Source organism: Capra hircus, chromosome 20, assembly GCF_001704415.2.
Source record: "Capra hircus breed San Clemente chromosome 20, ASM170441v1, whole genome shotgun sequence".
NCBI classification, from domain to species: Eukaryota; Metazoa; Chordata; class Mammalia; order Artiodactyla; family Bovidae; genus Capra; species Capra hircus.
This window is the reverse complement of record NC_030827.1, coordinates 35,376,507-35,389,224: the sequence shown is the minus strand read 5'-3', so window position 1 is coordinate 35,389,224 and position 12,718 is coordinate 35,376,507. Positions and strand designations below refer to the sequence as shown.

The 12,718-nt window shown below is 37.9% G+C and overlaps 1 protein-coding gene across 2 annotated transcripts in view; it reads right to left on the bottom strand.

Moving 5' to 3' along the window:
- RICTOR (RPTOR independent companion of MTOR complex 2) overlaps nt 1-12,718 on the bottom strand; it is a 124,504-nt gene that overhangs the window by 79,886 nt on the left and 31,900 nt on the right. For both annotated transcript variants that reach the window (XM_018065616.1, XM_018065618.1), the window contains exon 3: nt 9,499-9,596. In XM_018065616.1, coding sequence (XP_017921105.1) covers nt 9,499-9,596 — 98 coding nt within the window. The remainder of the gene's footprint in view (nt 1-9,498; nt 9,597-12,718) is intronic.

Genomic DNA, 12,718 nt, shown 5'->3' with positions numbered 1-12,718 from the left:
TCCACAGCATAGTCTTTAGAGGGTAATTTATAAGTAGGTTTTAAAATAAAAAGTAGAAATGTTCTTGGCTAAATAATCACACTTTTAAAATTCTATTCTGTATAAAACAGTACATAAGACTGTTACTAACGCATTATTTAAAACGCAAAAAGAAGTAGGGAATACTTGCATTTTCTAATGACGGAATGATTAAATAAATTACCATATATGTATTATGCATGTGTATGTATATTTGGATGCATATACATATATATGGATGGATAGATATGCAAATCTATCAACACACATATGCAGCTACAAAAAACTAGTGGATGTACATTTATAGAAAAAGAAAGGGCTCATGATATCCTGGGAAGTGGATAAAATACAAACCATAAATCTCAAGATCTCACTAAAAAAAACCCTTATGTATACATATAATAAATGTTAAATACACAACATTATATCAGACATTTCTAGTTTAGCTTAATTCTTACAACATAGTAAAATATACACACATACACATTTTATAATTATACCAAAGAAGAATAAGAATAAATACCTTCTAGTGGTAACTTATGAGAAATGGTCCTTTTGTCGGAGTGAGGAGGTGGATGGGAAAGAGATGTGAGACAGGACTTTCACTTTTTACTGTATATTGTTTAATACCACTATTATTTTTATATTTAATTTATATAATTTTGAAGCTTTTTAAAACAGAACAAGATTCCTCTGGAGCTTTTCATATATGAGATTAAATATAGGGAAAGAGTTAAAATGTAAAAGAGCTAAAATATTTTCACCTTTAAAAAAAGGTCTTTAGATTATCAGCATGTTGTCAGTCTTAAAAATAGAATGCTAAGATTATTTTCATCAGCAGCGTGTTATACACAATACTTTAGTGAAATGATGTCAGAAGGCAAGCATGGGTGTGTGACATTCACGTGGTCCTAGGATCACATCACTGGCACCCTCTCTTCATACCTTAAAAGGAGGGTTAATTCTAGAGATAAAGCCCACCCTATACAACATTTCAGCCCCAATGATCTACTAAATTAACTTAATCCTAACAGGCATGCTATACTTAATAACAAAACAAATGCTTATACAACAGAAAACTCTTATTCAAACTACAAAATCATTCCAATGTAATACCTTTAGTTAAACACTTGCAAGGTGCCAAGATTTGGAGAAGAGAGGAATATAAGAGTAAAAAAAAACTACATATTTCTTGTGCTTAATAATCTCAGTTTATTAAGAAGCAACACAATAAATAGTAATGATAACAAAAAAACATAAAATTTAGTAGACACGTATAACCTGTTATGAGAACACAATGAAGGGTGATCAACTAATTCCTGTACAACTAGTCTCTTGAAATCATAACCCTTTTTCTTATTTTCTTATTTTGCAGAGCTATTCTTGGACACGTCTAAGAATTTCTAAATATTACACTGTTTAAGTTAATGAACTTACAGACTGTACCAAAAAAACACCACATCTGTAAATATTTTTTAACCTAGCTTGAACAAAATGGAATTCAAAGACACATTTTATTATGATTTAAATTCAATAAGCATTTATTTTGTGCTCGGTATTTAGAGAAATTTTATAATAAAACCTACAGACATTTATTTACAGCACTGGCTCTTAACTGAGATGATTCTGTCCCCTAGGAAACATTCAGCAATGCTTGGAGGCATTTTTGCTTGTGACCAGTAGAGGTGTGCTACAAGCATCTAATGGGTAGAGGCCAGGGGTGCTGCTAACACTACAATGAACAAGACAGCTTTCCCAAACAAATAATTATCTGGCCCAATAAGTCAACTTGCTCAAGCTGAAAAACTGTTACAGTAACAGCTTACCTATCTTCACTCAAGCTATTAAACAGACTCACCTTTTTACAGTCAACAAAAATTCCTCAAAAGTAGCAAAAAAAAAAAGAAAACGAAAACAAAAAATAAACCCTAGGTTGTAAAGCATTATCTGGTATGGAGTACATATTATGTGCCAAGCACTATACTGGGACCTTGCCTCTGACTGCAGCAAAACTATCTCTGAGTAAAGAATCTGTCCAACACTGCCTTGCTTAGTTAGGGTCAGTTCAGTTCAGTCGCTCAGTCATGTCAGACTCCTTGCGACCCCATGAATCGCAGCACGCCAGGCCTCCCTACCCATCACCATCTCCCAGAGTTCACTCAAACTCACGTCCATTGAGTCAGTGATGCCATCCAGCCATCTCATCCTCTGTCGTCCCCTGCTCCTCCTGCCCCCAATCCCTCCCAGCATCAGAGTCTTTCAATCAGTCAACTCTTCGCATGAGCTGGCCAAAGTACTGGAGTTTCAGCTTTAGCATCATTCCTTCCAAAGAACACCCAGGGCTGATCTCCTTTAGAATGGACTGGTTGGATCTCCTTGCAGTCCAAGGACTCTCAAGAGTCTTCTCCAACACCACAGCTCAAAAGCATCAATTCTTCGGTGCTCAGCTTTCTTCACAGTCCAACTCTCACATCCATACATGACTACTGGAAAAACCATAGCCTTGACTAGATGGACCTTTGTTAGCAAAGTAATGTCTCTGCTTTTCAATGAGCTATCTAGGTTGGTCATAACTTTTCTTTCAAGGAATAAGCGTCTTTTAATTTCATGGCTGCAGTCACCATAGGGTCAGAGATGGGCTACTAAGATCTCACTCACTTGATCTGAAGCTCATACTTTTCTCACTGTTATCACCAGGCAGCCAAAGCAGATTTTACCAAGTCTCATGTTTACGGACTTTACCAATGGAACCGCCTCTCACACCCTGACCCAATGGTTAGGCTCTCATATTCCAGAAAAATTCTAGTAAGTTTGCTTATCTGATTGTTAAATCCATAAATAATTTAAAACAGAAAATAAAAGGGCTGCTACAAGCTGATACAAGAGCCAGAGAGAGATGTGAAAACTGTACACAAAGGATATGGCAAAACAAAAGACAAAAGTACAAGAAGCTCAAAAGCCTAGGGCCTTCAAAAGCCTAGGGCCTTTATTACAGAGACACGTCATTCTATACAGTGATACGATGGGGAAAAGGAAGGAAGAAAAAACACAGGGAAGGAGAGAGGGGAAGGTGTAGGGAAGGGTGAAGAGAGAGGAAATGAACCAGAGAAGGAGGTAAAAAGAGGAGTAGAAGGAGAGAGCAGAAGGAAAGAGAAACACGAGAAGAGACTGGAAGAACACAGATCAAAGAAAGACCAAGTGGAGGGAACAACTTTGTGAAAAACCATGGGAAAAATTCAAAAGGAAACAAAGAAATGGAGGGGGTAAAAGGGGAAAGAGAGCAACTGACCTTAACCCATAAGAAAAGGAGATCTAAACAGAAATATATGGAGAACAGAGAAGGGAAAAAGAAAGCTATCGAACAGATTACAAGAAACAGATGTTTAAATCACTCCTAATTCAAAAAGTTCTATACACACAGTCTGTGTTTAGTGGTTACTAGCCACACACAGGTGGCTATAAGCACAGAAATTTGTTTTAATCTGAATAGAGATGTGCTATAATATACACAAATTGCACAACAAATATACCAAAGAAATTCTCACACTGTTAAGAAAGTTCTAGGACCCACAACAGATTTCCCAACCAGGGCATCCTGCAAAGGAACTGAGAACTCCCAGGGAAGTTGACCTTGGAGGCCAGTGGGAGACTGAGCCACTGAGTGCAACCTCAAAAATGTCAGAATAATCTCTGTTTGTTTCTAAGGCAAAACATTCTATATCACAGTAGTCCAAGTTGATGCCCCAACCACTAATGCCAAGGAAGCTGAAGCTGAACGTTCTATGATGACCTATGAGACCTTCTAGAACTAACACCAAACAAAGATGTCCTTTTCATTATAGAGAACTGGAATGCAAAAGTTGGAAGTCAAGAGATACCTGGAGTAACAGGCAGGTTTGGCCTTGGAGTACAAAATGAAGCAGGGCAAAGGCTAAGAGTTTTGCCAAGAGAACGCACTGGATATAGTAAACACCCTCTTCCAACAACACAAGAAAAAGATACTACAAATGGACATTACCAGATGGTCAACACCGAAATCATATTGATTGCATTCTTTGCAGCCGAAGATGGAAAAGCTCTATACAATCAGCAGAAACAAGACTGCAAGCTGACTGTGGCTCACATCATAAAATCCTTATGGCAAAATTCAGACTTAAAGAAAGTAGGGAAAACCACTGGACATTCGGGTATGACTTAAATCAAATCCCTTACGATTATACAGTGGAAGTGACAAATACGATTCAAGGGATCAGATCTGATAGAGTGTCTGAAGAACTATGGATGGAGGTTCGTGACATTGTACAGGAGACAGTGATCAAGACCATCCCCAAGAAAAAGCAATGCAAAAAGGCAAAATGATTGTCTGAGGAGGCCTTATAAATAGCTGAGAAAAGAAGAGAAGGTAAAGGCAAAGGAGAAAAGGAAAGATATACCCATCTGAATGCAGGGTTCCAAAGAATAGCAAGGAGAGATAAGAAAGCCTTTCTCACTGATCAGTGCAAAGAAATAGAGGAAAACAACATAATGGGAAAGACAAGCGATCACGTCAAGAAAATTAGAGATACTAAGGGAACATTTCATGCACAGAGAGGCACAATAAAGGACAGAAATGTTATGGACCTAACAGAAGCAAAAGATATTAAGAAGAGGTGGCATTAATGCAAAGAAGAACTATACAAAAGATCTTAATGACCCAGATAACCATAATGGTGTGACCGCGCACCTAGAGCCAGACATCCTGGAATGCAAAGTCAATTGGGCCTCAGGAAGCATCACTAGGAACAAAACTAGTGGAGGTGATGGGATTCCAGCTGAGCTATTTCAAATCCTAACAGATGATGCTGTGAAAGTGCTACAGTCAATATGCCAGCAAATTTAGAAAACTCAGCAGTGGCCACAGGACTGGAAAAGGTTGGTTTTCATTCCAATCCCAAAGAAAGACAACGCCAAAGAATGTTCCACACAACTTCGGCACAACTGCACTCATCTCACATGCTAGCAAATGTTCAAAATTCTCCAAGCGAAGCTTCAACAGTACATGAACCAAGAACTTCCAGAGGTTCAAGCTGGATTTAGAACAGGCAAAGAACCAGAGATCAAACTGCCAACATCCACTGGCTTAGACAGTTCCAGAAAAACATCTACTTCTGCTTTATAGACTATGCCAAAGCCTTTGACTGTGTGGATCACAATAAACTGTGGAAAATTCTTCAAGAGATGGGAATACCAAACCACATTACCTGCCTCCTGAGAAATTGTATGCAGGTCAAGAAGCAACAGGACCACACATGGAACAACGGACTGTTTCTAAACAGGGAAAGGAATATGTCAAGGCTGTATATTATCACCCTGCTTATTTAACTTATATGCAGAGTACATCATGCGAAAAGCTAGACTGGATGAAGCACAAGCTGGAATCAAGACTGCCAGGAGATAGATCAATGATGTCAGATATGCAGATGACAGCACCTTTATGGCACAAAGCAAAGAGGAACTAAAGAGTCTCTTGATGAAAGTGAAAGAGAAGAATGGAAAAAGCTGGCTTAAAATTCAACATTCAGAAAAACTAAGATCATGGCATCTGGTCCCATCACTTCATAGCAAACAGATGCAGAAACAATGGAAACAGTGACAGACTTTATTTTCTTGGGCTCCAAAATCACTGCAGATGGTGACTGCAGCTAAGAAATTGAAGACACTTGCTCCTTGGAGGAAAGGCTATGACCAACCTAGACAGCATATTAAAAAGCAGAGACATTACTTTGCCAAAAAAGGTCCGTCTAGTCAAAGCTATGGTTTTTCCAGTGGTCAATGCATGGATGTGAGAGTTGGACCATAAGAAAGCTGAGTGCCGAAGAACTGATACTTTTAAACTGTGGTGTTGGAGAAGACTCTTGAGAGTCCCTTGGACTGCAAGGAGATCAAACCAGTTAATCCTAAAGGAAATCAGCCCTTAATATTCACTGGAAGGACTGATGCTGAAGCTGAAACTCCAATAATTTGGCCACATGATGTGAAGAACTGACTCAATGGAAAAGACTCTGATGCTGGGAAAGTCTGAAGGCAGGAGGAGAAGGGGATAATTGAGGATGAGAATGTTGGATGGCATCACCGACTCGATGGACATGAGTCTGAGCAAGCTCCAAGAGTTGGTGATGGACAGAGAAGCCTGGCGCGCTGTAGTCCGTGGGGTCACAAACAGGCGGACATGACTGAGCAACTGAACTGAGGTGAAAACACACACTTATCTTCTAAGATTTAGTATGAAAAAATATTAAATATTTCATTGATATTTCATACTAATTACATAAAATAAGTTGGATATAGTATATTAAAGAAAATATAGTATTAATAATAATTTCTCACTTCCTTTTACTTTTTTAGTGTGATCTGCTAGAAAATTTAAAATTACAAAAGTGGCTCACATGTGTTTCTACTGTATTGTGCTTCTCTAGAGTTTAACAGTGCTTTAGGACCCATTCTCCAAGCTAGGCTTCAACAGTAATGTGAACTGGGAACTTCAGATGTTCAAGCTGGATTTAGGAAGGGTAGAGGAACCAGAGATCAAATTGCCAACACCCACTGGATCACAGAAAAAGCAAGAGAATTCCAGAAAAACATCTACTTATGCTTCACTGACTACACTGAAGACTTTGACGATGTGGATTACAAAAAACTGTGGAAAATTCTTAAAGAGATGGGAATACCAGCCACCTTATCTGCCTCCTAAGAAACCTGCCTGCAGGTCAAGAAGTGACAGTCAGAACTGCACATGGAACAATGGACTGGTTCCAAACTGGGAAAGGAGTACATCAAGGCTGTATATTGTCACCCTGCTTATTTATATACAGAGTACATCATGAGAAACGCTGGGCTGGAGGAAGCACAAGCTGGAATCAAGATTGCCGGGAGAAATATCATTAACCTCAGATATGCAGATGACACCACACTTATGGCAGAAAGCAAAGAGGAACTAAAGAGGCTCTTTATGAAAGTGCAGGAAAGGGGAAAAGCTGGCTTAAGTTCAACATTCAAAAAACTAAGATTATGGCATCTGGTCCCATCATTTCATGGCAAACAGATGCAGAAACAATGGAAACAGTGGCAGACTTTATTTTCTTGGGCTCCAAAATCACTGCAGATGGTGACTGCAGCCATGAAATTAAAAGATGCTTGCCCCTTGGAAGAAAAGCTATGACAAACCATGACAGCATATTAAAAAGCAGAGACATTACTTTACAAACAAAATTCCATCTAGTCAAGGCTATGGTTTTCCCAGTAGTCATGATGAACCGTAAAGAAAGCTGAGTGCCAAAGAATTGATGCTTTTAAACTGTGGTGTTGGAGAAGACTCTTAAGAGTCCCTTGGACAGCAAGAAGATCAAATCAGTTAATCCTGAAGGAAATCAGTCCTGAATATTCATGGGAAGGACTGAGGTTGAAGCTGAAACTCCAATATTTCGGCCACATGATGCACAGAGCCAATTCATTAGAAAAGACTCTGATGCTGGGATACATTGAAGGCAGTAGAAGAAGGGGACAACATAGGACGAGACGGATGGAAGGCAACACCGACTCAATGGACATGAGTTTGAGCAAGCTCCAGGAGATGGTGAAGGACATGGACTGCGTGCTGCAGTCCATGGGGTTGCAAAGAGTCGGACACGACTGAAGGACTGAACAACAAAAAGAGGACCCATTCCGGTGCCAAAGTGAAAAAACAGAATCAGTCATTCTTACATTCATTCATTCTTTTAGAATCCCAGTTGTAAACGATACGGAAGTACATAACTAGATGTCAACCTGATTATAACATGAACCAGGAGATCAAACAAGACATAAACCTCTATTAACTGTTTTTAACAGTTAAATGATGGCAAGTGCTAAGATATGTTACTATTAGACCTGGGTGAAGAATGATGACATAAAACTGGGAAATTTAATACAGTAAAACCAGGAGATTCAATTTGTAACCTTGAAATAACACTAGGTCTTAAAAACCTGACATTACCTGAGTAGAACACTGAAGAAACATATTTGAAGATTTTCAACTTTCATAAAAATGAAACATACAACAAGGATATTTTTGAAACCCCTTCACAAGCACTTATTCAATGTTTTTGAAAGTTTTTAAAAAAATCACTTTGTCATCACTCATACAAGATAATTTTCTCATGTTATATAAAATTAAATCCCAGAATGTTTCATTAAGAAAAAAATTAATGTATATGTATATTTCACTAACTATGGAAAGAAAAAAGCTAATCTACTTTGTATCTATTATATAACACCTTATTGGGAAAAAATTTTTGTTACATAGTGAGTATATTCTTACCCCTTCTATTTCTATGAAATAAAATCAAATTCAAGCCACTGTCTAACTACCAAGTAGCAAAGAACTAAACATTCTGGAAAGATTAAAACAGTGTGACTCAAATTTTAATATACACCCAAATTCATCTGAGATATTCATTAAAATGTAGATTCTCACTGAGTAGGTCTGGGTGGGGTTGAAAATTGTCCATATCAAACAAACTCCAAGTTGACACCAATGTTGCAGGTCTATGGATCACACTTTTAGTAGGCAGCTAAAACAATTATTCCTACATTTAAAATGTACAATAAGGCACTATACTCAATATTTGTAACAGCCTATAAGGGAAAAGAATCTGAAAATGAGTACATATAATCTGAACCACATGCTGTACACCTGATACTAACATGACACTGTATATCAACTAAACTTCAATAAAATATAAAAATAAATAAAATGTAAAATAATTTGTATTTAGTAAAGTAAAAATGGAAATAAAAATCTTCCCAAAGGAAGCATTCTATTTTCTATTTATGGCATCACACCTCAAATAACAGGTATTTTAGTGTTTCCACGAGTTGGCTGTTCAGCATTACCAGGCTCCCAACAATACCAATCCCTCTATCAAACTTGGGAATTCTTGGTGGCTAGTAGATATCAGGTCAATATTTATTTGGGACAAGTGCCCTAAACATTTATGTTGGGTTCTAAGATCCAGAAAATGGGAACAGAGTTATCAGGAAAGGAGAGGAAGTGGTAATATTTCTCTGGAAATCATTATGTATATGAAATGCAACACACCATACTCATGTACCAACATATTTATCATATGATACCCCATAAAAATGAATATTAAAAGGCAACAGAATTACATCCTGATGTGACTAATAGTGGAGACTGAATTACTGATTTCTCAGTGATTTCTTTTCCTTTTATTCTCTTTTGAACCTACCAAATATTTGACAACAAAAGTCAAATACTTCTCATTATTCAAATATACTTTTAAATTTAAAAACATGACAAAAATCCATGAGAAAGGGCCAAGGAAACACTAATATTGAGGGAATACTGAAGAATTTCTTGTTAATGGTGGTTAAGATATATCTAATAAGTACAATAAGGAAAAAATAACTTAGGATGATAATATAAAGACTGAAGTTACTTACCTTAGTAAAGTTATTCAGATGGCCTAGCTTTCTCATATTTGATACTCCTTGCAATTTGGCCACATTTTGGAGAATCTCCCTTAAGTTATCAGAAGGTTCTAGAACAGATAAAATGATTAAACATAATTTTAAAAGATTAAGATAATTTTAAAATAATTTTATTTTCCCTAACAAAACACATGAAACATGCATTATTAAAACTTCACAACTTTGACTCTCAGTTTTTTTTAAAGTCTTACATTCTGTCTCAAATCTATCTACTTAGGAGACTTCAAAGTTTATGTGGATGACTCACTGAATGACCCTCACCTCTCTACTCCATTTATACCTATGGTCCAACTCTCTACATCACCTGGAACTATTTAACCACTAATTCTAAAATTTTAATCCCAACTGCAAGAACACCTTTCACTTATGGCCATAATGTAGTAACATCAACCAAATATACTGTCTTATTTGAATCAACCCCAAAATTGAAAAAAACATATAAAACAACAGTTCTCAAAACACTGGACATTAAGTAAAGAAAAATAATCATTAAGAAACGAAAAAAAAACAAGAACGCTCTACAACTGCCCTCAGTTTACTGTCATTAGAGTGTTTCCAGGCCTTGGTGCTGAGAGGAGATACCCAGGCAAACTGAGTTCAAGAGACAGAGCTTAGAGTTCAAGGAGAACAAACAGTATCAGAGAACAGAGCACTGCTCAGAGAGAGCACTGAACATCTGCCAAAGGACCCTTTATGCAGCCATTATAGCAACAATCGGTGCATGTGCATGAGGAAATTATCACTCAAAAAAATTAAAGGGATGAGTATCATGTGTTTACACACAAGGAGCAGTGCTTGTTTCTAATGGCCATACTGAAAATCTTAGTGCATGGGGCATTGGACAGAGTATGCAGAAAAATCTTGGCTCAGTGGTGGGGAACAATCATGTACAGACTAAACATTTCTTTGATTCTACCTAACAAATCTTTGGGCTTCCCTGGCAGTTCAGGTGGTAAAGAATCTGCCTGCCATGAAGGAGACCCCGTTTTGATTTCTGGATTGGGAAGATCCTCTGAAGAAGGGATAGGCTACCCACTCTAGTACTCTTGGGCTTCCATAGTGGCTCAGACAGCAAAGAATCCGCCTACAATGTGGGAGACTTAGGTTCGATCCCTGGGTTGGGAAGATCCCAGAGGAAGGCATTGCAACCCACTCCAGTATTCTTGCCTGGAGAAACCCCATGGACAGAGGAGGCTGGGAGGCTACCGTCTATGGGGTCACAATAAATCGGACACGACTGAAGCGACTAAGCACATGGCACACAACAAATCTTCTAAGTAAGATTTGAAAGAATCAAACTGTTTCCAAATAACTAAAATGTCTCAGACCAAAGCTCAGTAAGAATCATAAAAGAAAAATAGAAAACACCTAATGAAGCAAAATTTACAATGACTAGCATCCAAATATCATCAGACATGCAAAGAAGCAGGAAAACATGACTCATAGTAAGCAGAAAAATTAATCAACTGAAAATGACCCAGAACCGACACAGATATTAGGTTGGTACAAACATAATCGCGGTTTGGGGCTGTGAATTTTAAATCATTATAACTACGTTCAAACACATTTTTATTAATCAAAATAGGAACCATTATAATCAACACATTTTTGTCAACAAGAAATAAGTTTGTTTATTCCTTTGGCGTGCTTCAGACTTCGATAAACTCTTGGAAAGCATTTTCCACATCCTGCTGGTTGTGGAAGCATGTTCCATGCAAAAAGTTACCGAAATGCTTGAAGAAGTGACTCAGTTGGCGAGAGGTTAGATGAATGTAGCAGATGAGGCAAAACTTTGTAGCCCAATTCATTCAACTTCTGAAGTGTTGGTTGTGAGACATGTGGTTGGATGTTGTCATGGAGAAGAATTGGGCCCTCTGTACTGACCAATGCCAGCTCAAGGCTTTGCAGATTTCAGTGCCTCTCTCATCAATTTGCTGAGCATTCTCAGAATGATCTCAGGGGGATTTAAAAAGCAGCAGTGGATCAGACCAGCAGCAGATGGACAAATGGTGACCATGACCTTTTCTGGTGTAAGTTTGGCTTTGGGAAGTGCTTTGGAGCCTCTTCTCAGTCCAACCACTGGGCTGGTAATCTCAGGTTGTCGTATAAAACCCACTTTTAGTCATGTATCACAATCCAAAAAAAAAAAAAAAAGGTTCTTAGTTGTTGCACAGAATAAGAAAAGACAACACTTCAAAATCATTTTTTTGATTTGCTCACTAGGCACCCAATTACCAAGTTTTTCACCTTTCCAATTTGCTTCAAATGCCAAATAACCAAAGAATAGTCGACACTTGAGTTCTTGGGCAACTTTTCATACAGTTCTAAGAGGATTAGCATCGATGATCCTCTCAATTGGTTGTTGTCAATTTCTGTCAACCGGCCACCACACTCCTCATCTTCAAGGCTCTTCAGTTCAGTTCAGTTCAGCTCAGTTCAGTTCAGTCGCTTAGTTGTGTCCGACTCTTTGCGACCCCATGAATCGCAGCTCACCAGGCCTCCCTGACCATCACCAACTCCTGAAGTTCACTCAGACTCACGTCCATCGAGTCAGTGATGCCATCCAGCCATCTCATCCTCTGTTGTCCCCTTCTCCTCCTGCCCCTAATCCCTCCCAGCATCAGAGTCTTTTCCAATGAGTCAACTCTTTGCATGAGGTGAAAAACTTCGAACCACCACTGCACTGTACATTCGTTAGCAGTTCCTGGGCCAAATGTGTTATTGATGTTGCAAGTTGTCTCTGCAGCTTTATGACCCATGCTGAACTTGAATAAGAAAATCACTCAAATTTACTTTTTGTGTAACATCATTTCCCTAGTCTAAAATATAAACAGCAAGTAATAAGTCATTAGCAAAAAAACAAAGTAAGAAATGTGCATTAAAATGATGCATAACATAATCACATTTAAGACTATCCCAATATCAAATGGCAAAGTTCAACAATGACAAACCTTGCAACAATCTAATACAATCAGTAGAAAAGGACATTAAAACAATTTTTATAACTGTAGTCTATATTTCAAAACCTCAGGGAGGGGCATGTAAAGTGTAAAAAGTAGTCAAACAATTTCTGGACACGAAAACTACAGTGTCTCCGATGTAAATCTACTGGATGAGAAAAAAAGCAAAATAGATTTTATAGAAAGTAAGAGTTGTGAATTTTGAAGACAAA